Here is a 26,349-nt window from a genome sequence, read left to right as displayed (position 1 = left end):
TTGAATAGAAAGAAGACAATATATTATAACTAGTCACATTATATTATTTATGTTGGGGAAATTATGAAATGTGTATTTAGATACAGTTTGTCTTTTTATACTGAGAATGAAAGTTTGGTTTTGACTTGACATAAATCCAAGGAATCTGAAAAGTTAATATAACTTCTTAATCATTGTGTCGTTAATACTTCAGAAATAAATAGGACATCATAGAATACATTAAATAACAAATTATGTAACATTTACTAGCCAACAATTAAGAGACAATACCAATTAGTATTAGTATTAATGTTAGACTGCTTAATGCCAAGATTGATTGAAATCGACAGCCATTGTAGGTAGCTATTGTTATTATTGGGGATGCATTGAACCTACAAGTTGTAACATGTGGGCTTGATCCTTTGCATACACAAATGCTCCCAAAACTGTTTTTAATTACCCTTTATTCTGTGGTACCACTGGGTGGATCATGCACTAGGGTGTTATAAAATTAGTGTGAACTTTGATGTATACAGATATAAGATCAAGTACAGGTTTCATTAAATTATATATATTTTAAACAGCCAACAATAAAAAAAAAAACAGGCCAAGAAATGAAATGTAATAAAAAATGAAATATTTATTCTTTTGGCTCAATAATGATGTAGCTTACCATTCTTTTTAGTAATAGCAATTCCCTGCATGCAGTTCATCAATACACTACAAGTAAATAGTTTTATGAAAGGAAATAACATTAAACTTTTGGTTTGTGCCCAAAACAAAAAATTATATCATGTTAGTAATTGCACAACTTTGCACTTTGTTCCTGCCTAAAAAGGACAGAGCCCACATTATATCTGTAATAGCCTTAATGCAGCAGGAATTAAAAAAATAAAACTAGTCTGCATAAGCAAATACTACAAAAGTTAAGTAAAAAAAATCCATGAATAAAGGGTTATATTGAGGCCACCATAGTTGGTAGAAAATGATCTAGGTTTGAGTTTTCGATCAATGTGTCTTCTATCGGAATGGTAGAAAATATATTAAAACAAGGAAATCCACAAAACCCATTGTCTAATTTTTATTTTAGGAAATTATCCACTGAAAAATCTTATGGAATCAAAAGTTTGGAATTGTGATTTTTAAAAAAAGCAAAAGCATAAAGTAAAATAAATTGCCATGTCATCCACCTGAAAATAATTTTCTTATGTACAAAATGCTGACAAATAAAATTGATCATATTTTTACATTATTTATAGTTAAACATGTTTTGAACATATTTTTAGCAAAATATGAAGTATGGGTTTGACAATAGGCAGTATGGAGGTTGTTAACTTGAAATCTAGAGACACTATATGACAGTCAAGTTGAATTAAATATGCAAAAGTAAAGGTGCTTTTAAATAACTGCAAACTATTCTGCTTGACATAGAAGACAGAGAGTTGGTTGACCATTTGAATTCACTCCACCACCAACATGTGTCTTTTTCTATTCAGGATATGTGAAGAATGGATTGAGTAAATAGAGCAGCATAGGCAATATTAACATGCATTGATGATGGCTTTCAAACTATTTATGTTCAATGAATGCTACGGATGCATCCCTGTTGGAAGTTGCAAAAGACATATACACTGTGGTACATATTTTATTTAATAGAAAATGTTTGGGTATATATATATATATATCGCAAAGATAATTCTTTGGGTAAAAATACATATATATACACACAAACATGAACCACAGGATAAAATAACTATTTATGTAATAGAGAGTGTTTAATTGACATAAAATGCCAGCTTTGCTGAGAGAGAAGATGGCAAAGCAATACTGCAGGAGAAAGTGGAATGAACTATTCTAAAGTGATACTTTATATATTTTCTATAACAGATTTATTAAATTACTTTTTTTTGGAAAGCATTTAACCAAAATTAAATATAGAGCTCTGGAACTTAGAATAAAATTTGCACTTGCTGAAACAGAATACTTTGCATAAAAATAATCTTTTGAAAATTAGAGGACACTTTACAGGCACACAACTGTTCAGATATAAACAAACATAACAGACTAAAACATTTTCAAATTAGAGCCTTCTAAAAATGGAAGTACCTGAAACTGTGTTGACATTAGGATTTTTTTCTGGTTATGAATAAGAATTTTATCTCTTAGGCAAAACACTTGTGTGATTATTTGAGAGACTTGTGGAGGAGGAACACTGTCCTTATACAATTTTTCCTCGACTTAAACCTCATTTACAAAAATAGTGACATAGTATCATGAATAACCTATGAATTAGGAACCAGGGAAATCCGCTAGAACAAATTTTGTAAAAATGTGGCAGATATGGATGTTGAAAATAGAATGGATGCAAGTACTGTACTAAAGGTGTTTGGTGTAGTTACAATGATCACTTTGCACAACAATCCCTACAGTCTAGATAGCTATTGAATTTGTCCTCAGCAGTGTCAGCTGGTAATGAAAACAGCAACCTCTTGTCAATGTTGATACCCTGTCTCACAGAGCTGCAGTGACAGGTCACTGTCTTATTATAGGCACTGACCATGGGTATTTGTTAAAATAGTCAGTTTGGCATAGACATCCTCAGGGAGTCCAGTTGACACAAATAATTTACCTCCATAGGTTGTAAACAATTGATCACAAAGATAATTCTTTGTTTCTTTTTACTTTTGATTTGCCCTGACCTCTTTCCCTTTGCTTTCTTTTTCTTGTTTGTCTTTCTCAAACTTTTCTTTGTTTGGCTTTGTTACACTATCATAGGAAGGAGGAGATGTGGTAGAGGAACTTCCATCTGTTTTTTCTGGAGTGGAGTTCCCATTTAATTTGTCAATAATCATGTCTTCTTTTATAGGTAAATCAATCCTCCCTTTGATTGTCTCTTTATTATATTCTCTTGATATCTTTTTTAACTTTTGCCTTAAGAGATAACACCTGAAATTACGCTGAATGATAGCAGCTGACACCTCCTCTTGTTTGCGTTTCAAAGTGGTTGTAATGGGCTCATAGGAGACTTTGGAGGGATTTGATGCCATGAATCGATCTTCCATCTGTATTCGAAGGGCATCCATCTCTCCACTCTCACCCAAAACACGCTTTGTAAAGGCAAATAAAATGTCGAGGCAGTGGATCCGGTCCCCACTGACCATGGGGAGATCCATGGCAATAAGCTGGACTTTGTTTGGTTTTGCTATGAGAAGAGGAGGATCCAGGGCAGCTGCAAAATCGGAGAGTTTGGAGAACTCTATAAACTGCGTCGCATCGGGATCGAACTTCTCCCAAACCTCATAGAACATCTCAAAGTCATCTTCACTCAAGGGCTCTGCACTTTCTTCAGTAGCAACACTGAAGTTCTCCAGGATGACAGCAATGTACATGTTCACCACAACCAGAAATGATATGATGATGTAACTGACAAAAAAGAATATCCCAACAGATGGGTTGCCACAGTCTCCCTTAACTGAACTTCCAGGATGAATTGAGTCAGGATCACAGTCAGGTGGTGCACTGTTGAGAATAGGTGCTAGCAATCCATCCCAGCCAGCAGAGGTGGTGATTTGGAACAGGCAGATCATGCTGTTGCCAAAGGTTTCAAAGTTGAACATGTCATCAATTCCAGCTTCCTTTTTAACATAGGCAAAGTTGGACATTCCAAAGATGGCATAGATGAACATGACCAGGAATAGCAAGAGGCCAATGTTAAACAATGCAGGAAGGGACATCATCAAAGCAAAGAGCAGCGTGCGGATTCCCTTTGCTCCTTTGATTAGACGCAAGATTCGGCCAATCCTGGCAAGACGGATCACTCGGAACAAGGTAGGGGACACAAAATACTTTTCTATCAGCTCAGCCAGAAACATACCTGTGGGAAAATAGAGGAAACAGAAAAAGAGTGACTATTGTATGCTTGTACGAATGCTTTATCTTTGTAAGGACTATGAAAAACAACAGATTTGTTACTAACCATTTCTATATTAATATTAGAACATCACAGAGTAGAAACCTCTACTAAATATTTGAATCTCCTTACTATTAGTAATTGAAGATAATATAGAGTTTTATTAAATGATTCCATAACATCATAAACTAATATGAGGTCTTACAAAATCCAACAAAATAAATAATTCCCCATAGGTCGTGGCAACAAAATTTGCATTCACATTATGAATAGTTATCCCCACACATGAAATGTGCCAACAACAAAGGTTACTTCTATCTCTGAATGGATTGTTTTCTTTCTTTGAATAGTAACATTCTTTAGTTAGAGGAAAATGTGCAATATTTGACCTAAAATTAAAGCTTAAGTTCTTAAATTTGAAGTTCCACAACTCACCACCTCCCTTTTTCTTCCATTAAATCTTAACTCTTATTTCAAGACCTAGCTCACGTGTCATCACTCTCACCTCTGGAAGCTTGCTGTAACTGTCTACAAGTAGAGTTGATTACCTCCTCTTCAGTGCTGCTTTATGGTACTAACCTCATTAAATTATAATGATTTTTTTAGCTGTCTCCTCTCCTAGTATGTGACTTTGTTTAGGGCTTGGAGAGTGTCTAGTGATATTTATTTCTTGTTTCTTCCACTCATTCTCCATACCCAGTTCTACAATAGTTTTTACCTATTAAACTTTTTCAGTTAACCCAGGTTCCATTGCTTTTATTCAAAGAAGTTGATGTTAAATTTTAGTTCTACACATGCATGAATCTCAAGCCTAATTTCCATGTCATACAGCTGTCAGGCCTTGAGGAACTATTCCCTACAAATGGACCTCTCTGTAATTAAGCTATTCTTACCTACAATGGAGAGAATCACCACCACAAAATCAAAGATATTCCAGCCTATGGTGAAGTAGTAGTATCTGAGGGATATAAGCTTCAGCACAAATTCTCCAGTGAACAGGACAATGAACACGAGGTTGATCCGGGACAAAACAAGAGTCATATATTTGCTCTGGTCATCAGTTTCCACCATCATGGTGACCATGTTGAGGCAGATAAGGATCATTATGCTGATATCAAAGACTTGTCTGGTCACAAAATCAAAGACCATGCCTTGGAATTTATTCTAGAGAGGGAAAAGGAGGGGGGGCGGGATAGGGAAAAGAGAAGGTTGATGTTTATATTTCATAAAGAATGATCCAATAAAATCACAGATAAAGTCCTTCTGTATCTGACCATGAGATGCATATTCTCAGATCACCACAAATATTTTGAGTACTCTATTTCTCTTTGTGTTAAATAATAATAATAATATACTAAGAGAAAACCTTTAATTTTTGTTTATTTATGTTCCATGGTAAGACACAACTGAATAAGGCATATATTGGTGGCATTTGGTTAATAATATGCTTAGCCTTTGATTGATTTAATAATTATGGTAAATTTTTATTAAAATGACTACTAATTATGGCAAAGAAGTTTAATATAGACTGACTTTTAGAATGGACGGATACCTTTATTCTTTAATTAGTATCTTAGGAATTTTGTTTATACCTTATTTCTTTCTTGCTCTCCCTCAAAATATATTAGTCAGTTTTCTAGTTCATCTAGACTCTTCTAACTATGTGTGTCTATGTGTGTTATCACTCTCTTGCCATGTGTCTTCCTTTACCTATTCTTCAACAAAAATGCATGAATTGCTTTGAATTTTTCTGATTTTTATTAACAATGACCTCAGGAATCACATGTTTAAAAATCCCTATATTCAAATGGAGGTTGAACATAGTTATTAAGGAAAGGAATTTTTTTATAAATAAACTTTCACTGACCAAAAAGCAAATTTAAGGGACTGAGCACTTTTCTTTCTACTAACCATAATAGTTTAAAAATCTTCAGTAAAGCAGGCTCATACCCTTTATGTACTACCCAAGGTGGAGCTACTCTTAAAAACATAAGATTCATGAGACATTTTAAGCATCAGTTCTGGCATATACAGGCTTTGTGTCATAGGGTTAGATGTTTATCTTCTTTGGGCCTCTGATTCCTTATTCCTTACCAATTCCAGAGGTTATATGAGTTAGTGCACAACACTGTGAGCATAATCTGTCCTTATTATGCCTTTCCATTATTATGAAACTCTACAGAGTATGTACTTTAAATTTTTTCAGTTTATCTGGTGAACCAATAAGCTATTTTATTGACACCATTTTCTTTTCTAAAACAACTTAATAATCTTTTCTAGTTATAAGAATGGAGAGAAAAAAACCATAGAAAGGGAGGTCATGGGGTTGGGAGGAGGAGGCTGGAAACCTCCATCTACTTGAAAGGACAGCAGAGTGCCATAACAGAAGATCAGAGGAGCAGGTAACAGGTAAGTTGTCAGCACAGTAGGTTTCAGCAGGAGGATGAAGCCTACTTTGGAAGCCATTATTGGGAACCCTGAAATGTAGGTTTTCAACTGCCAAACTATAAATAATGACTGAGAGTAGATTTTTAATTTAAAGAAAAGGAATCTTCTTTTATCTGTCAGTTTTAGGCCTTAGACATCTTTATTTTCATATTGCAGAATAGATATTCCATGTTACCTCCTTTTAAGAACTTGTTAATTCTTAACTGAGTGCAGATGCTATGATTATTATGCCACACGGTATGAACTTTACAATGAGGGCTATATATTGGTGATATCACCCAGTATGTTCTGATTTATAGCACTGTCCAGTTTCACCACATCGAAATTTGGCTTTGGAATGTTGAAGATGAGTAATTCTTACTGCTGGCCGAGGTATGGGTTTCTGAGGTTTCTTGGATCCCAGTTTCTTCATTGCATTGTAATATTTTTTCTGTTCCTCTGTCATAAAGATGTCTTGACCTCCAAAGTAAAGATATAGTATAAAACTAATTACAATTCCAATGTGTATAACAACAGCATTTAAAAAAAATACTTCTATGCCTTCTTTAATCTTTTTCACTTTTTAGGTTGGTATATTATTCTGTTTAATATAAATTTATTCTGTTTTTCCCATTTATGCAAAATTCTAAATATTTATTATTATGCAAAATCCATAACTGCATACAATTTTGATCAACACAGGAGTGTATTTGATTATATTATGTTTATAATGAGTTTTATGATCCCAAATATATTACCATGAAGCAAAAGAAAATGTTTCTTAGATCTTTTCACTGTTGACAGTTTTAGTCAACATTTTTAAAGCACTTCTTGTGTTTTGGAGAATGTACTGTCTATTAAAATTACATAGAAATATAAGACAAACAGTGTCTTGCTCCCAAGTGGGGCAAGAAACTAAAAACATAGGTGGAGAGCATATAGGATATGCCAAAAAAAAAAAAAAGGGCTACCCAGGCAACAATAAACTCAGAGTCAGACTCAACTCTGCAAAAGGAGGGCATATTAAAGCTAGATCATAAAGGACAATTAAGGGTTTGCGAGCCAAAGCATTTCATGAAGAGAAAAAAATCTCATGTAAAGTCATAGAAGTAGAAGAGCATGGCTAACTCAGGAAATGGCAGAAAATTCAATGTATTTGGATAATATTGTGCAAGCATGGCAGGTGACAGAGGTGGTAGTGGGTGGGTGGTGTTCAGGGACTGGAGAAGTAGATATACAGAATGAGGCGTAGGAGAGATGGAGCTAGAAAACTGAGTGGAGGTAATTAATTCATAAAATATCTGTAAGTCAGGCTAAAGTACTGGAAACCCATTGAATATTTTGAAGCAGTGGCCACCTTTATATGTCAGAAAGAACACTACAACAGTTCTTCAGAGGATGAAACTGGAGAGGAGCCAGTGACAAGAGGCTAGAATCCACTGTGGCTAAAAAATATAGCAATGGTCTAAGTCCGCCATGACTTCAAGTATATAAGTTATATGGTTGTATAACTGACACAACTTCAGAATGGAGAAAAGTCAGAGCTGAGGAATACTTATCTTCTTTTTCTGCTGGTTGAAGTTATCTATGATGACACCAATGAAGAGATTCAGAGTAAAGAATGACCCAAAGATGATAAAGATGACAAAGTATAAATACATGTACAGATTTTCTTCATATACAGGCTGCAGTTTAACCTAAATAATTTTGAAAATATTAATATTAAAAACACAACGAATACCTAAGCTACAATAACTTTTTGGTAGGTGTTGTGATTTAAATAGAACTACTTTTGCCTTGCCCTGCAAATTTTTTCTGCAAAAACAGTGCTTCTCTTTCTTAAACCTAGCATGTTCTTCTGTAATGAATGTTTGCAAGTTTTATGATTGTTCTTGAATCTTTTTTCCCATTTCGTCTTACCTATAACACATTCTTTAGTGTATATAACAGTGATATGAACATAGAAGAATGTTCTGAACCTATTAATCTTATTTTTTCTTTTTAAATATTTTAAATTTGTGTTTAGAAATAATTGGCTCTTGGAGATAAGGGTTTAAAATGGAACATCAATATCTTAGAAGATAATTCAGCATAAACAAATATGTTCTGAGGAATTATTTTTATTTCTATTTTCAAAATCAAGTTTCCTCCAAACTTGCTGGTTTGGCCTTTATTATGATATTCTTGGAATCTGCTTCACAGACTGGGGTATCATACTCTCCAGGATTCAAGAAGAAATAAGTTACTCCCCTACTGAGCATCTTTCCTTCTCTAAGGAGCCTCATATTACTCTACCTATATGATGTCTTCTAATTCATGCATTTAGATGTCCTTTCAGAATAGATATACATTAGAATACATTATTTAAAATACTATCTATTTTGAAGTGTATTACCTGAAAAAGGTTATTTCTATATGCAATGGTAAATTTTCTGATTTCTTCTAATATAAAATTCTGCACCTTTCAGTTAAATAATTATAAGTGTTCATTGTGGAAATTCTAATAGCTATAAATAGTATTTGAGCCATACTTACATCTCGTGAATCAACAGCTGCATACATAATATCCATCCAACCTTTAAATGTGGCCTATAAATAACATATATTTGAATTCAGCATAAAATCCTCACCCAAGAATATAGCATTTTACCAGACTAAAACTGATAGTGTTATTACAAAAAATATTTTGTATGATATTTTGAAATTCTCTTGGTTATAGAATAAGATCTGTATTTAGAGTCAGGAACTCTATTTTCTTTGTTTCTCTTGGAAGCTATTCTGTTTTTCTACACTAAAATTTAACACTTAATGGTACACTTAGAAGTTTGATTAATGAAACTCCCATCTTAGCCTCAGGTCTCTCTCATATTGAAAGGTAAGCTCTATGATTCAAATCTGTAGTTTTGTTTAAACAACTCTTTTCTTTAGCATTATTAATGATTAGCTTAAATACTGTCAATTATGGCAAAATTATTAAACATTACATATTTTAAAATGCAGCCCATAAGAATTGCATTTCTACATATAGTAGAAGCCTACTCCTTATATGTTGGCATTTCTACATATAATAGAAGCCCACTGCTTATATGTTGGTACAATAAATTATCTGGCTAATAACTCTTATATTTAATTTATCCCTACAATATGTACATTGTTATTTTAATATACAAAATTGTTCCCTTGGCAATGATTGCTTCAGAAAACAAAAAGTGATAATAGAGTTCAAGTAATAGAAGAAAAATGCACAAAAATAAGTAAAAATAGTAAGCAGAAATATAAAATCACTTTAAAAACATGCTAAAAGCTTAACATTGAGGAAAATACATTCTAAGATAACTGTGTAAAACATCTCCTTTACAGTCAAGTCAAACTAATATTATATATATTTTTATAACCTACTTTTCTATTGTCAAATATTAATCATTCAAATAAAGATCATCAGACAAATGACCTTATTTGACTTTAAAAACAGTGTAGAAACTTATACAGTATCCACTTACCACTTGAAGCAATGCCAGATAGCCTGCACCAACATTATCAAAGTTTACTTTCACGTTTTTCCACCGAGCTTGCTTGCCAAGAGCCTGACAGTCACTCAAATTGTTGACTTCACTAGCTTGAAACATATCACCCGTTGTCATATTAACACAGTGATAGAACTTGCCAGCAAACAAATTCACACCCATAATGCTAAATATTAGCCAGAATATGAGACAAACCAACAATACGTTCATGATGGATGGAATTGCTCCAACAAGAGCATTCACAACCACCTAGGAAAAGAAACCAGAATTAGACAACTTAAAATAGAAACCACACTTCTCATTTATTTGTTTAGTACTAAATGGGTTTGAAAAGAGTTAAATAATAATCTAGGTGGGTTAGTTGTTCCTTCTGATATTTTCTAGTACATAGTTCATAAGGGAATACACTGATACAACTAAAGAGCTAAAGGATTTATGGTAAGCAAAATAAGCCAAAGTATGAAAAGAAATAAACAAAAAACCTGATATAGTAAGGTGGAAGCAGAAAATGTGTGCTGAGGAAAAAAGAAAGAAAGATACATTAAATACCAACAGAAGAAATGATCATCACTCAGCAATACATTTTAATGTTCAAGAGTAGTAAAGAATGATTAGTGATTTGAAAACTTGGTTAAACAAATCCTTTACAATTAAACAAAATATTAATAATGCCTTATATTTGTATCCTCAGATCAGGTTAACTTTTTATGACTATGAGAAATAGGGTTAGGAATTTACAAAGTCATTTTGATTTTTAGTATTGGTAAATCCCAATAAAAATATATTAAATTAAGAAATGAGGTAGGATTTATATCTGGACATGAAAAAGTATTTAATATGTTTCAATTATTATTATTTGACATTTCTTACATGTTCACTTTGGGGCACATGGTACTTCATCCCAGGCATACTTATTTCATAAAAGGAAATTCAAGTCAACTTTCCTCTCATTAAATTCAGAAGAAATTAAGATTTTGAAATTTGTATGGAGGTCAACACTATCTTTTATTATCTAATTCAATCTAGTTCAGATAGAACTACTTTGTTCAGCAATTACATTAAATTATTGTTTTATTTTAAAATACTATTAAATTGGCCAATAAAAACTTGAAATACAAAATGCTAAATACCCCTTTTGCTACTTTTATTTTATTTTTGTTAGAAGTTTAATCAAATATATTATACTTGCCAGGCATTTTCCCTACAAAAACTTGTGTATAATGACTCCACAAATTCTCTTATCAGGGAAAAGTATGACACATTTACCATCTTTTACTGATTGAATGTTAATTTAGCCATATGACTGAATTAAAAGTGCAAAATTTAGAATATTTTCAGGTTCAATTTCCATCTTCCCTCAAAGATGAATTATTAAAAATTGAACTATTAATACGAAACAACAGAACCAAATAAAGGGTTAAGTAATATCAGTAAGGGTAAAAGATCGGTGTGAAAAGAACTTGAAATTGTGTAATGATTTTTATGAATTTTAACATGTTTTGTAACTTTACTGAAGAGTCAGTGGAAATAAAATGGTAATGCAAAAGCCAAGTATGTTATTTGCTAAGCAGTGCTTCTGGGAAGTCTGGACAGCAGTTTCATTCTCTCTGATGAGTGAATTTTGAAGTGAAGGCCTTATACAAACCATCTCCTAATATAAAGGCCCTGTGGCCTAGAAGAAATTCAGTATCCATGTGTATTTACAATCTGGATTAAACAAAGCTGGTTATTGTGCTAAATAGTATTTTGAGATGTTTGGCAAATGAGTTTATATTTAAGTATATATAGTCATGTCTAAACACATAAACACTAAGAAAGAGTACTGGTGAGGAAAATAAAAGTGCTATGGAAAAAGGAAGCCTTTTCCTCATTCAGAATGCTCACTTGAAAAGGAGATACACAAAACAAATCCAAGGGATTGCCTGAAATGCCTAGGTAATTATCCCAACCCCCTACTTTGCTTAGAATAGATAGATTTTGTCAGAGGCTATAATTTAAGGTTATTCTCTTACACAACTATTTGTATTACTGATATCAATTCAACAAGTAAACCACATACAAAATATTTTACCATTCATTTATTACCATTAACTTTTAAGAAATCAAAATACATGGTGAGAGAAAGAAAGGAAGGCAAAAAACCTCCTAAGATGAATTTCAATGGTAATAGTCACTTAAAAGCATGTAAGCTATGAAAAGAAATAACTGGCAGCACATGGCTTTTGGATGTTGTGGAAACATTCTTGAATTCTGATCAGAAAGCCTGGATGCTAGTCCTGTTTCTGTCACTATTTCTGAAGGCCTGTTTAAATAAGCCTCAATTTCAGGAGTCTAGGCATAAAGGATCTCTAAGATACCTTCTCTGAAATAAATATCAAAAGATCAAAAGAATATGCCTACCCTATGTATTTAAATCATTACCTACATGTGACTTTGACATGAAGTCAATGGAGGGAATCATCTTACCCTCATGCCTTCAAACCGGGATAAGGCTCTTAGAGGTCTTAAAGCTCTTAGTGTCCGTAGAGATTTGATGGCACCAAGTTCTGAGTAGCCCAGAGCATTGGCTACCAAGCTAACCAATGAAACCTACAAAAGAAAAAAAAAATTATTCTGTACCACTAAGAAATAATCTGCTGACTAAAGGCATAGGACATGATGTCTTTATTTTTAATTCTGGCCATCTAAAATTGATTTATCTTGGCAGCTGTCATCTTTGACTTAGTGGGGTCATCTTACATTGCCAGCCTCATTTTACTTTTCATAGCAGTGAAGTAGCCAGAATCCTTATTGGTTTATATACACACTTATAAACACTTCCAGTTACATATTTTGCCCATTATGGCCCATTTCAGCCTGTGCATATATCTCTGATAATTCAGGATTTGGTTCAAAGCCAGATCCTCCATGAAGGTGCAATTAATATAATTGATTAGAAGCACTGTTTCTCTCTTGCATATACATAGCATCTAGGTTATTTACACTAGAGACATTCACTTTCTAATAGTCTGTTAGATATCTTACCTCCTATTCCAAGTTACATAAACTTAATTTTTTTTATTAGAGAAGTTTTGTTAGGTTATAAAACAATCATGCATAACATATAGGATTCCCATGCATCACCCCACCACCAGCATCTTGCATTGTTGTAAAATATTTGTTACAAATGATGAAAGAACATCATCAAAATGTCACTGCTAGCAATAGACCATAGCTTATATTTGGTGTATTTTTCCCAAAAACCACCCTATTGTTAAAAGCATGTACTAATATTGTATATTATACATATACATATATTGTATATGTATATTATAGTTAATTAGAGAACATTCTCATATTTGTACCAGAAATATGGACCACAGTCTATTTTCCACCATGGGGTTCACTGTATTATACAGTGCCATGCCTTGTACAGTTCATCCAAAGTTTACACTCAGTGGCTCTCAGTCATCAGAATTGTGCTGTCATCATCTGATAAGCCTTTTAAAGGCTATCCTCTCAGAACGCCTACCAAAGTCTAACTGAATATACATTCATCAATATGTGTTGAATAAATGAAGAAAAGGAAATTTTTTACCTTGAAAAACATTTTATCAGACCCCATGCTGGAGTTTCATAATAATGAAGAGATTTTTGCCCAACCTACTGAACTTATTTTTGGAATACTCATTTAGTAATCATTTAGCTTTCTGATATTTATATATATGCCAGATATTTTTAAAATATATGAAATATTAATGAAGATATGTTCTTCTGTCAGGGAGGATTTATTTTGCTTTGATTTTTCCTCAAAATATTTATTGAGTGAACATTTACTATATGTTAGGTTTTCCTCTAAGTGCTTTCCATGTATAAATCCAAAGACATAGGTACTATTACTCTCTTCTTTTCACTGATGAGGAAATGGGGTCCAACCCCTAGTCCCCATCAACAAAGAGCTACCTAGGTAATAAGAGGTGATATGGCTTCAAAACCATATCTTTACCACCGTGCTATACCTGCTCTTAAAATCTATGGTATTCCTCTTTTATTTTACCATCCTTTACTAGTACATGAGGCTTGATTGATCAGAATCAACCTAATTACATACAAATATTATTGTAATAATGATATTTTCCATTTTGATACAGAATTATATTCAATGACTCTTTACATCTATTATCTTATACCTCATTTGACCACAGAACACAGAAAATTATTCGAGCAACAATCTTCTCAATTCTTCCAAAGGTGTATATATCTTATTTTACCAAAGGCTGCCAATGCAAAATGGGTTGGCTTTTATAATGAGGATTTTATTTAGGGTAAAAGCTTACAGTTTTGAGGTCATGAAATGTCCAAATCAGCAGAGATGCTTCCTCACCAAAGCCAGCTGCCATGTGGTAAAGCAAAATAGTGGGCCATCTCTTCCTAGGTCTCTGCTTTCCCCTCCAGGCTTACTGTCTTTTGGAACCAAGACCCCAGAGCTCAGTTGTGAGCAACTAGGCATAGGGCTTGTCTCTTTCCAACCTCCTTTCTCAGTCGCAGCTGCTCCAATTTCTTTCCTAGTTCAGTTGTGAGCTATCAGGCATATGACAGGGCTGTGTCTCCAGTAATATCAGACCCAGCAATAGGGCAGAAACTCAACTTGAGGCACGCCTCACAGATATAATCCTATCAAAAGGGTCTCACATCCACAGGAATGGATTAGTTCGAAGCATAATCTTTCTCTTTTGGGGATTTGCAAAATAATTTCAAATTGTCACAGCATATCACCAGTACTTTTCTTGATGCATAGGACAAAAGTGAATCCATAACATCCATTCGATATCTCAAGGGCATTAGAGATTAACTTTCTGTGAAAAAGTCTGTTGAAAATGGACCTAAATGAATCCCCCCACCAATCTTGTGAGGTAGGATGAAAAAAAAAAGATCTGTGCCAAAACACATGGTAAAGAGTACCTCCAAAACCAGAAACTTGACTTTAAAGGAAAATTAAACCACTGTTCCCTAATTGTTTAATATACCATATATCTTACAGAATTGAACAGAAAAATAAATGACTCGGATGTTAAACTCTATCAGTGGCAGGATAATTTATTGAGCTATTCATTTCTTGTGTTTGTGACTACAGAAGATTGGAAAGATTAGAAAGGTTGTAAGAAAATATGCAGGCTTCTAGGTTCTGGGCTCCTGTGCCTCAGGAGGCAGTAGCAGTATCTATATGTTTCTGGAGACTTCTCTAACATTTCCAATTATATCCTTCATTTGAGATCTGGGTGTTTAATGGGTAGTGGCAGCCAATTGCTCCAAGCCCTAATGGAAGGAAGCTCATGCTTTGAAAGGAAAAAAGGATAGTGACTTAGAATGGGAATGTGGAGGGAGTGGGGGAATGAAAGACTACAAATTTGTAGGTTCAAATACTATTAATAAGTAGCATTTGCAGATAACCACTGCATAAAGAAACTGGGCATTAGTGGAACTGCACTTGTTTTAATGGATCTCAGGGATGTAAGCACTGATGAGATAGTGAGGATTAGAGCACTATTTTTCTGGGCTGTGTATGTCCCAGAATTACTTGAAGTTCCAAAGGAAGGGAAGAAAAACCCACAAATATGGTCTGACATTGGATTTCTGACAAACCTATGCTGGGATCAGCAGAAGAATTTATTTGGGAAAATAGAAGGGATTTAAGTGATTTTTAAGATTTAGGGAATTATCATTTCAGATTGGCTTAATCAAGTAATCTAAAATCATTATTTTTCCAAGCAAATTACTCTGATAAGATTATCAGAATCCAATTAATCATATAAACCTTTGTGGGACTTTGAGATTATTTATGAGTCCCAAAAAGAGAAAGACTATGTTTGTAAACTAATCTATTCCTCTGAATGTTATACCCTTTGATTATATTAAATTCAAAGGATTCAAATTTACTTGATAAAATCAATTTAGGTCTTTTTATTCAACCACATCAGTAAGGTGTGACTCAGGTTGAATCCCTGCCCCCTTGATGGGCCTATATAAATGGACACTCATTCAAGGAGACATGCAAGAAGAGAGAGATCTCTGTATATTTGCTCCTGGGGCCCTGGGAAATGAGCCATTTGTCTGATAGTTTGCAGAACAGAGCAGTTGAGTAGTTGAGAAGACTTGGAAAGAAATGAACCCTATGGCAGAGACTAGTATAGGAAGCTCTGAGAGACCAGGCAGAGATCATCTGTCATCTTGCTTCAACAAGTGGCAGCTGACTTTGGTGGGTAAGTACCTTTTATGGTACCTTGAGTTGGACTTTCTATGGCCTTGGGGTTGTAAGCTTTTACCCCAAATAAATACCCTTTATAAAGCCAACAGATTTCTGGTACTTTGCATCAGCACCCCCTTGGCAGACTAATATAACCCTTTTCTGGTTTACATTTGACTTAAGCCAAAAAGTGATTTTGTTTAGGGCATAACATTTTATAGGATTAACTAAGGTTGTGAAAAGTTTAACATGCTTTAAAGATGCATTTGAAATAAGATCTTTCAAATCTCTATTGCAAGTAGACGTAGCTCCTCACAAGAATTTTTAAACTTTGCAAAATACTTAGAAGTTGAAGTTAATGGTCTATATTTGTAGGGTGCTTTACAATTTACAATTTATTTCTCACTCACCATAGAACGGCCTAGTGACTAGTCCTAGGAAATATAGCAAGGGGCAAAATCATAGCTGAAAGTTAGGCCTTTTATTGACAAGTTCAGTATTTTTTCAACCTAAGCAAAATTTCCCCCAGCATTTCAATATACAGTGTTTTAATTTCAATCTTGTTTTGTGCTAAACACAAAAGGCATTCTTGTTAATATGTGCAAATGTAACAGAAACCCTTTACTCTTGTGGCAGGTTGATATTATTTATGAATTCCAAAAAGAGATATTGATTATGTTTGTAAACTGGTCTGTTTCTCTGGGTATAGCAGGTTGATATGGTTCATGAATTCCAAAAATAGATATTGGACTATGTTTGTAAACTGGTCTGTACCTGGATGTGATTAGATTATGATTAGAGCTTTGACTGGGTCACATCAGTAGGGTGTTGAGCACCCATCCACTAAAGGGTGGGGACTCACAGATAAAAGACATGAGGAAGGACAGAGTTGGAATTTTGATGTTAGAGTTTTGATGCTTGACTTCTGAGTTGACACCTCAGGAAGTAAGCACACAGAGGAGCTTGGTTGTGAGGAAAGAGAAGTAAGCCATGAGAATAGAGGAACCCAGGAAGCCTGAATCTTGGCAGACACCAGCAGCCATCTTGCCCCAGCACATGGCAATAGACTTTGGTGAGGGAAGTAACTTATGCTTTATGGCCTGGTAACTGTGAGCTTTTACCCCAAATAAATACCCTTTATAAAAGCCAACAGATTTTTGGTATTTTGCAGCAGCACCCCTTTGGCTGACTAATACACTGGGCACGATATCCTTTGATTGATTTACATTCAAAGGCTTTACATTTACTTGATTAAATCAAGATTAGGACTTTTATTCAATCACATCATAAAGCAGACCTTACATAGAAGAAGATATACAGAATAAGATATACACAGAGGAACAGAGAGAGCACCACAGACACAGAAGAGGAATGAACTTCGATCCTGCAGCCCAGGAAGAGAGATCAGCCTTATGCCAGCCTACAGTTGAGAAGGAAAGAAGCTGGGGCCTTATGAGGAAGAAGGAAAATCGAAGCTTGCAGACATTGCCTGCCTTCTTGCTTCAACCTGTGACAAATGATTTTGGGTGAGAAGGCACCTATTATGGTACCTTGAGTTGGATTCTTTAGGACCTCATGACTGCAAGCTTCTACCCCAAATAAATACCCTTTATAAAAGCCAAGAGATTTCTGGTACTTTGCATCAGCACCCCTTTTGGCTGACTAATACATCCGAAAACTTAGTTTTTCGTATAAATTTTAATCAATCTGGGCAGTACATTGCACAGAAAATGTATGAAACTGCCTGTGTTAGACATTTCATGGGGCGCTTCAGTTGTCATCCACATCTTTCCATATTCATGTGGTAGCTGAGGCTGGGAAAGAGTATAATGCAGGAGGAACCGATAGCTCTGAAGACCACAGATGTCCTGTGATAGATTAATGAACAAAATTATCATTTATTTCCCTCAAAAATGGCTGAAGGTAAGTTTTTTTCTGTTCACCATTAATTTAAAAACTAAAAACCACACAATCATGTCCTTACAGTCTGATGATACATTTCAAACCAAAAGCTAGTAATATTTTTGAAGGTGAAATTAAGAAACATTCCCATTCAAACTGGCAATAGAGAATATGCTCATTACCACCATTGTTATTTAACACTTTCTGAAAAAGGAAATAAAAGCTATAAGAATTAGAAAAGCAGAAGTTATTATTTGCAAATTTATGACTGTTGAACTAAAAAAAACAAGAGAATCAAGTGAAAAACTATCATAAACAATGAAATATTCATTAAGGTGATGAGTAATATATTTTCATAATAACTTAAAAGTTATTTAAGTGATCTTTTAGCACTATACAAGCAAAAAATTTATATGGAAAAAATAAAAGAATAAGAATAATCTGAAAGAGTTTTTTTTAAGAACTATCAGTGAGGACAAGGCCCATCAGATATTAAAACCAATTACAAATCATAATAATTAAAACCCATATTAATAAACAAATAAATATAATTTAAAAAGTCCAAAAGTGCACTCAGACTCTTGCAGGGATTTAGCATACAGATAAGGGTAGCATTTTAAGTGTGAGAAGAAAATAATTATTCCATAAATGTGAAAATTGGTGAAAAAATAATATTGGAGTCTGTGGTAATGTGACATTGTTTATGAATTCCCAAATAGATATTGGATTATGTTTGTAAATGTGTCTGTCCCTCCAGGGATATTAGATTATATTGGATTCAGAGATTTCACTTTTACTTGATTAAATAATGATTAAAGCTTTGATTGGGTCATGTCAGTAGGACATTGCATCCCCACCCCCTTGGTGCGTGGGGACTCACAGAGAAAATGACAAGGCACAGGAGTTAATTGGAGTTTTGATCCTGGAGCATGGGAAGAAAACACACAGAGAAGCAGATATGTGAGGAAGGAGAAAAGTCTCCATTAAACAAAGGCAGAGGCTTGGGGAGAGAGACAGAGCCATTCACCTGACAGTCTACAGCTGGCCTTGTGGAGAAAGCAGAGCAGCTGAGCCTGGAGAGAAATGAGCCCCAGGAAGAGAGGAATCTAGGAAGCCTGAACCCTGGCATTCATTGGCAGCCATTTTGCTTCAACATGTGGCAAGAGACTTTGGTGAGGAAAGTAACATGCTTTATGGCCTGGTAACTAAGCTTCTACCCCAGATAAATACCTTTTATAAAAACCAACTGATTTCTGATATTTTGTATCAGTATCCCTTTGGCCGACTAATACAGAGGCCTACCTCATATCTTACACCAAATTGAATTCCAAATAGATAAAAAATTAAAATATAAAATACCAAGGAGTAGATAAATAAACATAAGTCTGCAACCTATAAAATTACCAAAAAAACACAACAACAACAAACCCACAAGAGAATATTTTTTTAACAGTCTTGAAGTGGGGAGGTATTTCCTCAATAGAAAATGAGCTTCCACAAATCAGGAAGAAAAAGGCCATTAAGTAAATAGAAGAACATGTAGACTTTCTCTGAACTTTTTTAAAAGTCTCTGAAATAATATATTTATTTAATTTTGCTATTCAAAATCAACTATATAAAAAGAAACAAAGAGATTATAAGAGAGACAAAAAAGAGGAGAGTTCTAAAATTCTGGACTATGGAAAGCACAGGAAAGATTACTGTCTCAGCAGAGCAGAAGCAGCAGAAAACCACTGTTTGCAGAAGTAATTAAAATTGTTCCAATAAACTCTGTAAAGGCCTCCACCTGAAGGCACCAGGGTCCCTGAAAACTGAGCGTTAATGGATGGTGGAAAGTCTTTATTTAGGTAAGCTAAACGCTCCTGAGTCCCTGCATCCATTCCTTACTGAGAATTGCAGGAAAGCAGTGTGACTGTGGTTTTGGGACCACAGAGATAGCAGATAATAGGTTGAGACCCTGGAAGAAAAGCAGCAGAAGTAAATGAATGTTGGTATACTGAATTAAAATGCAGCCTTCCCCTTGTTCCCAGGAGTCTGGCAGCTTGGCATGGTAGAAGACTGGAGAATTCCTCTCAAGAATTTGAATAGATCTAAAAAGATTCACATATCCTGCATTATATAACAATTGAGAAGCCAAATCCATTCACATAAAAGTTTAAATCACCTTTTAATAAACAAATACATATCAAACAGAAACCTTTGACTTGAAAGATGAAGGAAAAAAAAAAGCAACTCTGAAGAAACAGAGTTTAATATAGGGAACAGATAAAACAATATTATAATTAATGTCCTCAGAAAGAACAGAAAAAAATACGGTATTCATAAAGAAATGAATTCCATAAAATTAGAGAATAAGAAATTTTTATTTATATTAAAAACATATGACAGTGGGTAAAATAAAGAAAAATTATTGGAAGAGTTAGAAAATAAGTTTAAAAAACTGTTCCAGGACTAAAGAAAACCAAACTGTGACCCTCTACATCACCATACGAGCACTGCAAGAAAAATAACCACAAAAAGCAAGGGAAGACAAAAATGGAAAATAAATTTAAAAGTATTCCAGGAGATCAACATTCTACTACTAGGAGTTAAAAAAAAAAAAAAAGACAACAGAGAAAATAAATGGGAGATATTATAAGAGAAATAGTAATTTTAAAAAATAAAATTACAAACAGCCCATATGTTTTTGGATTTAAAAGACCTCTGGGTCCCCAGAACTATAAAAAAGACCTCAAAAACCTTCAGGAATAAATTTATTGTCTACAGGAAAAAATCCAAATTCTTAGCTAGCACTCAACTTGATTGTTGTTCAACCTACTCCACCACAATTTAGTCTTCTCATTTGTTTAAAATTTTGTTAAAATACATTTTAACTTTTGAGCAAATAACTTTTCTCTTCTAGAATGTCATTTTTTCTTTTTTCATGACATTCATAATTTAAGCAGGTAAATCAAATTCTGACCTCAAATTCATTCATGAATGTTTTCTCAGGTATAATTACATACAAAATTAATATAAAGGTTGTTTTGTGAATTGTTTAACAGTACTTTGTTTGGAGGTCTGGTGTTCTTATTTATTTTTTGTTTGTTTCCCACCTCCATTTCCTACCCCCAACCCCAAAAGTACCAATTATTTTATTTTCACATATACTGAAGGGCTGAAAGAAAAAGCAGCCTGAATGCATATCCAGCCTCCCCTTTGCCTTCCTGGAGTATAGTTTGTAAAGCCTAATGCACTGAGGAGATTTTATGGGAGCCTCTGAAAATAGGGCCAGCATGAAAGAAATGCTTGTTGAGGAGAGGCAGATGTAGCTGGGGTGGTAGCGTGAAGAAGGTAAAATTTCCCAAATTTAGAAAATACACAGTGGCTTGGGGAATCAGTGAGCAGCAGAGTCCTAAGTCCCTTGCCAGTGCTCATGCTTACCCAGGATAGTAGTGAAGGTGAAGTAAAAGAAAATGGCTGTATAGTTCACCTGACTTCACCTGTGGATTTTGGCCCAGGGCACTGGGGCTCTTGGTTCCATCAGTGGTAACTATGTCCAAGCATAGTATGGAAACTTCGAGCTACACCAGGGAACCATGTGGACATGGACTATGTGTATACCAGTAATGATAAGATTAGACCAGTATAAACTGAGGGCCTTCATGATATCTCTGAGAGTGGGATATTGGATGGAGGCTCCCATTAACTGAAATTGAATTTCCAGGGTGTGGTGGGCATCATAATCAGAATTCATTTGTTTAGAATAAAGAAGTGGAATACATCTTCACAGCTAATGGATTTAAATCTATACCTGCTATAAAATTTAGAATCTAGAAACAATAATCATATCAAAGTTGGGTTTCTCTTCTGGATCACAAAAACCTCTTCAGTATATCATGTAGGGGTTTTTACCATTAATAATATCATAGGGTTTAAATAATGAATGGGCTAACTCAATATTTCTTAGGGCATCAGCACCTGAAACTTCTGATTGCTAGGTGCACATGTACTGTCTCTCACCCCAGAGCTGCCCTATTTCCTACCTGCTAGGTAGCTCCTGAACCGTGGCTCAGGTAATGGTGAGGGGCAGGGACCAAGCTCCCATTGGAGTGGTGGGGAAGGGCTCTTGGTGTAGGTGGGAGGTTGGACATACTGGAGAAGGCTGGACTCAGTAGGTTGGGGGTGGGTGAAGTTTACAGCCAGAAAGAAAAAAAAGAGCACTTCCTCTGCAATGTCTGTCAGAAATTGGGAGGCCATTTTTATGTAAGGGAAGTTTGGAACTTGGGCTGTCTCTGACTTTGACATTCCTTCTATTTCGAAACGTCTTATGCTTTTACAGTTTATTGCTTGGTCTTTAACTGTGTACATGAATAGAAAATTTACATTGCTCACAATCTACATAAAAGCAGATTGCTTTTTCATTACAGTATTTTGTGGCAGGAAGCTGGAGATCTAGGTGTTCATTCCTGGGAAATGGGTAAGTAAAGTGTTATAGGAGCAGTACTGTGGAAGCCATGGTTTCAACAGGAATTTCACTTATATTTTCTGAAACTACTTTTCTTAAAGTTATAAATGAAGACTTTAAACCAGGTGATCTCTAAGTTTACTTCCTTGTCTGCAATTCAGTAATTTCAATGTGATTTTTAAAAAATAACAGTATATGATATTTATATGGTAAAGACAGATCACAGTATCCTTATAAATGGATACATCCTCTCTAATCAAGCACTCTACTGGTAAAATATTTGAAGTGCTGGTCCAATTGATAGTGAGCATGATTACTTCTGTTTATGGAATATGGAATATGAATCCATATTCATATTGGTTATGGATTCAAATTTAATTTTTTGTCAGGAAAGTTATGAATTGTTTTTGAAATTTTGCATAATCAGTATATGTTATATCGTCACTCTTGTAACTCAATTTCCTCATCTGCAAAACTGGAATAGTAACAGAAGATGCTTCATAGAGTTGACAGAAAGATTAAATAAAGTAATAAGTTAAAGACCAAGGACAATTTACACTTCAATTAAGATTCGTTGTTACTACTGTTATAAATTAGAACCTGTATATCTTCCTTTTCTGTCACCATTTAAAATCCTGACTGATGAACTGGTATGGCATCCCATGGGAAGGGCTTTAAGAGTGGAAATGTCCAAGTGGCTATTTCTTAAGGATATATTTGATGAGGTCATTACTGGAGACAGGGAGGACATTTAAGAAGCTATTTCTTGGTCCTGTTTGTAATAGAAGTGTTTGTGTGGTGCTGGAGGGGAGGGGTCAGACCCCCAATGTATTGATAAGTTGGAAACATGGAGAGGAACTTGCTGACTGAGTGGTTGTGAGGGATGAAAAGGGGAAGAGGCTGAAGATAGTATCTGGCTTTGGTGGGCAGATATACCATCACTAGACTACATAAGGAATTCAAAGATTGGAGGAGAAAGATAATGAGTACATCTAGACAAAAATAGTAATAGCCAATTGGAAATGTGGGTTGGAGTCTAAGGAAAGACCAGCATCAGAGACTAAAAGTCTCTACTGCTAAAAGTCATATCCTTGGAAAATGAAATACAGAATTTTATCTTCTTATATTATTTAATTAATAGGGTTGTCTTTTATGATCTGGCCAGTGAGAATTTTTTATTAATAAATTGATACTGCTAAAAGAGAATGAAATCTTCCAAAGTGAATCATTCCTTCTAGGAGTCATTTATAGGAAGAGCCAACCCACATAATAGATTGTTTACATGAAAGTAAGCCTAGAGCAAAATCAGAAAGTGATATGAAATGAAATACTATATAGTGACTCAGTGCCTTTATCCCAAAGCTCTCTAAATGTAATGTAATTCTCTCCACAAGAATTCCAGGTAAAATCCAAGGCCGGTGTGTACATATTAGCAAAACACCATTTCATTATTTTCACCCACCACTACTTACAGGCAACCACTTTCAGAGTATAATGTGGAAACTCTTTTATATTAGTGCAAAACAGCATTTCAGTTAGATCTATGCCCTATTGAAAAAGAGGGGGCAAAAGAGCTAGAGGTAGCTCTGCCAACTACTACTAGCTTTATGACATCTTTAAACCTCATGTTCTCTGTAGCAAAATGGAGATAAGCCATACTCCACAGAGTTAAGAAGATTAAGAAATAACTTACAATAAATAACAAAGTTAAAAAGAGATACTAAAAATGAGAGTTGTAAAGTCGGAGTTGGGAGTATAGTCACCAGAGTCAGAATACTTGGGTTCAAAATCCAGCTTACCTTCTTACTAGCTATGTTAGCTTAGGCAAATAACTTTTCTTTGCCTTAGTTTCCCCATCTGCAAAATGAGATTAATGATGGTTTCTGACTCAGAGCTCTGAAGACTGAGTTAATAAATATAATGTGTTTTCTTTTAATAGCACCCGTATACAGTAAACATTAGATCAGGGTTAGCAATTTTCATTATTATTAAGGCTCTTAATTAGTGCCACTTCCACAGTAAGTGCTTGGGATGTGTTAAGCATCAAATTGTGCTACTACTACTAACAACACCAACTCTAGTTTCATTATTAAGGATGTCAGTATGCCAAAAGTGAATGTCAAGAACTAAGTCAGGAACCACTTGTTTCTAGAAGCTGTTGATAATTGGAAATGCATATTACAATCAAGAATGTGTCTCTAGGACGGCGGACTTGGCCCAGTTGTTAGGGTGTCCGTCTACCACATGGGAGGTCCGCGGTTCAAACCCTGGGTCTTCTTGACCCATGTGGAGCTGGCCCATGCGCAGTGCTGATGCGCACAAGGAGTGCCCTGCCATGCAGGGGTGTCCCCCACATAGGGGAGCCCCACGTGCAAGGACTGCACCCCGTAAGGAGAGTCGCCCAGCACAAAAGAAAGTGCAGCCTGCCCAGGAATGGCGCCGCACACACGGAGAGCTGACACAACAAGATGACGCAATGAAAAGAAACACAGATTCCTGTGCCGCTGACAACAGAAGCAGACAAAGAAGATGCAGCAAATAGACATAGAGAACAGACAACGGGGGGGGGGGGGGCGGAGGAGGAGGGGAAAGGGAGAGAAAGAAAGAAAGAAATAAAATCTTAAAAAAAAAAAAAGAATACGCTTTACTCCACTTTTATGATGGATATTCTAAGGTACCCCTGAGCAAGCAGGAAGGGAACTTCATAGTGGCAAAGATCACACATCTCCTTTCAGCCACATTACAACCTCTGCTCTCTGTAAGTAGGAGAACATCTGTGTGCAGTCAACTTTTTACAATGGTTGAATCTTTTCATGGTCATGTATTTTAGACACATCAGCATCTTAGGGTAGTTTAGAACCAAATTTGAAGTTGTCATCATGATAGATCCTTGAATTTTTCCTGGTGATGACACATATGCAAAAACCCATAAAGACAACAAGAATTCTGAATTTTCTTCTATAAATTATGATCATGTAATTAAGTTCATTATTGGGCCAACAACAGCATCTACAGTATGTTTGATTTTTACATGGAGATAGTACATTTTTCATCTTTGCATAAGAAGAAAATAATTATTATCAGAACAAAGTGGTTCATCTAGTGCAGTATTCTGACAGACAGAGGCATGGGTTAAGTTGTCTTCCTTGATTACAACCTGAGTTATCAAACTTGCTTTCTCTATCTCTTCATTTCCCATTCTTTTCTCAGCCTTTTCTATCAGAACTTTATCCCATCTCTTTCCTGAAGCATCTCTCATCTATGACACCAGTGATCTCCATCTTGTCAAATCCAGTTGTTGAGTCTCTCTCTACTTACATTATTTGACCTCCCTGCAGCCTTTGACACCCCCTCCTTTGGCTATCTTCTCTGGGCTTTTTGGATTCCATGAATATTCTGTTTTCCTTTTTATTTCAGTAACTTCTTCTCAGCCTAATTTACTGCTTTCTTCTCCCTTGCATAACTTCTAAATGAGTGTCCCCAGAGTTTGGTACTGGGCTCCCTTCTCAGTTTACATTCTCTGCCTAGGTGAGCTTATCCAGGCTCATACCTTTAAGTGCCATTTATAACATGATGACCCCTAAATTAATATCTCAGGTCCAGGCTTCTCCCCTGAGCCTGGGACATAGAAAATTTAATACCTCCTCTTGAATGCTTGCTATGTATCTCAAACTTAATTTATTGCTCCCCCTACCCACTATGTTTTGTTCTGACAAACCTCTTTTCCTAATCTTCACCATCCCAAATAATGGCGCCACCTTCTATCCATTTGTTCAGGATGAAAGAAAATCTATTTGTCATTCTTAGATCCACTTTGTCTTCACTTCTCATATCCAGTCAATCACTATGTCCCATCACTTTATTCTATTACAGAGTCATCTCTCTTCTGGATTATTAAAATAGTTTCTTAATTGTTCTCTCTGCTTCTACTCTTTGT

At 35.0% G+C, this 26,349-nt stretch overlaps 1 protein-coding gene across 11 annotated transcripts in view; it reads right to left on the bottom strand.

The window, feature by feature from the left end:
• Window positions 1–594: 594 nt before the first annotated feature.
• SCN3A (sodium voltage-gated channel alpha subunit 3) overlaps window positions 595–26,349 on the bottom strand; it is a 119,832-nt gene continuing 94,077 nt past the window's right edge. For 7 of the 11 annotated variants that reach the window (XM_071216343.1, XM_058300733.2, XM_071216348.1 and 4 more), the window contains exons 22-28: window positions 12,307–12,429; window positions 9,817–10,089; window positions 8,852–8,905; window positions 7,876–8,013; window positions 6,699–6,803; window positions 4,783–5,053; window positions 595–3,853 (exon numbers count right to left, since the gene is read on the bottom strand). In XM_071216343.1, the coding sequence (XP_071072444.1) occupies window positions 2,658–3,853; window positions 4,783–5,053; window positions 6,699–6,803; window positions 7,876–8,013; window positions 8,852–8,905; window positions 9,817–10,089; window positions 12,307–12,429 (2,160 nt within the window). In that variant the 3' untranslated portion in view covers window positions 595–2,657. Of the gene's footprint in view, window positions 3,854–4,782; window positions 5,054–6,698; window positions 6,804–7,875; window positions 8,014–8,851; window positions 8,906–9,816; window positions 10,090–10,322; window positions 10,356–12,306; window positions 12,430–26,349 lie in introns of all 11 variants that reach the window. The other 4 variants (XM_071216341.1, XM_071216346.1, XM_071216344.1 and 1 more) reach the window with 1 other exon arrangement.

The sequence above is a fragment of the Dasypus novemcinctus genome, chromosome 7 (genome assembly GCF_030445035.2).
Source record: "Dasypus novemcinctus isolate mDasNov1 chromosome 7, mDasNov1.1.hap2, whole genome shotgun sequence".
NCBI classification, from domain to species: Eukaryota; Metazoa; Chordata; class Mammalia; order Cingulata; family Dasypodidae; genus Dasypus; species Dasypus novemcinctus.
Note: the sequence above shows the minus strand (reverse complement) of the source record. Positions and strands in the feature narration are given on the sequence as shown.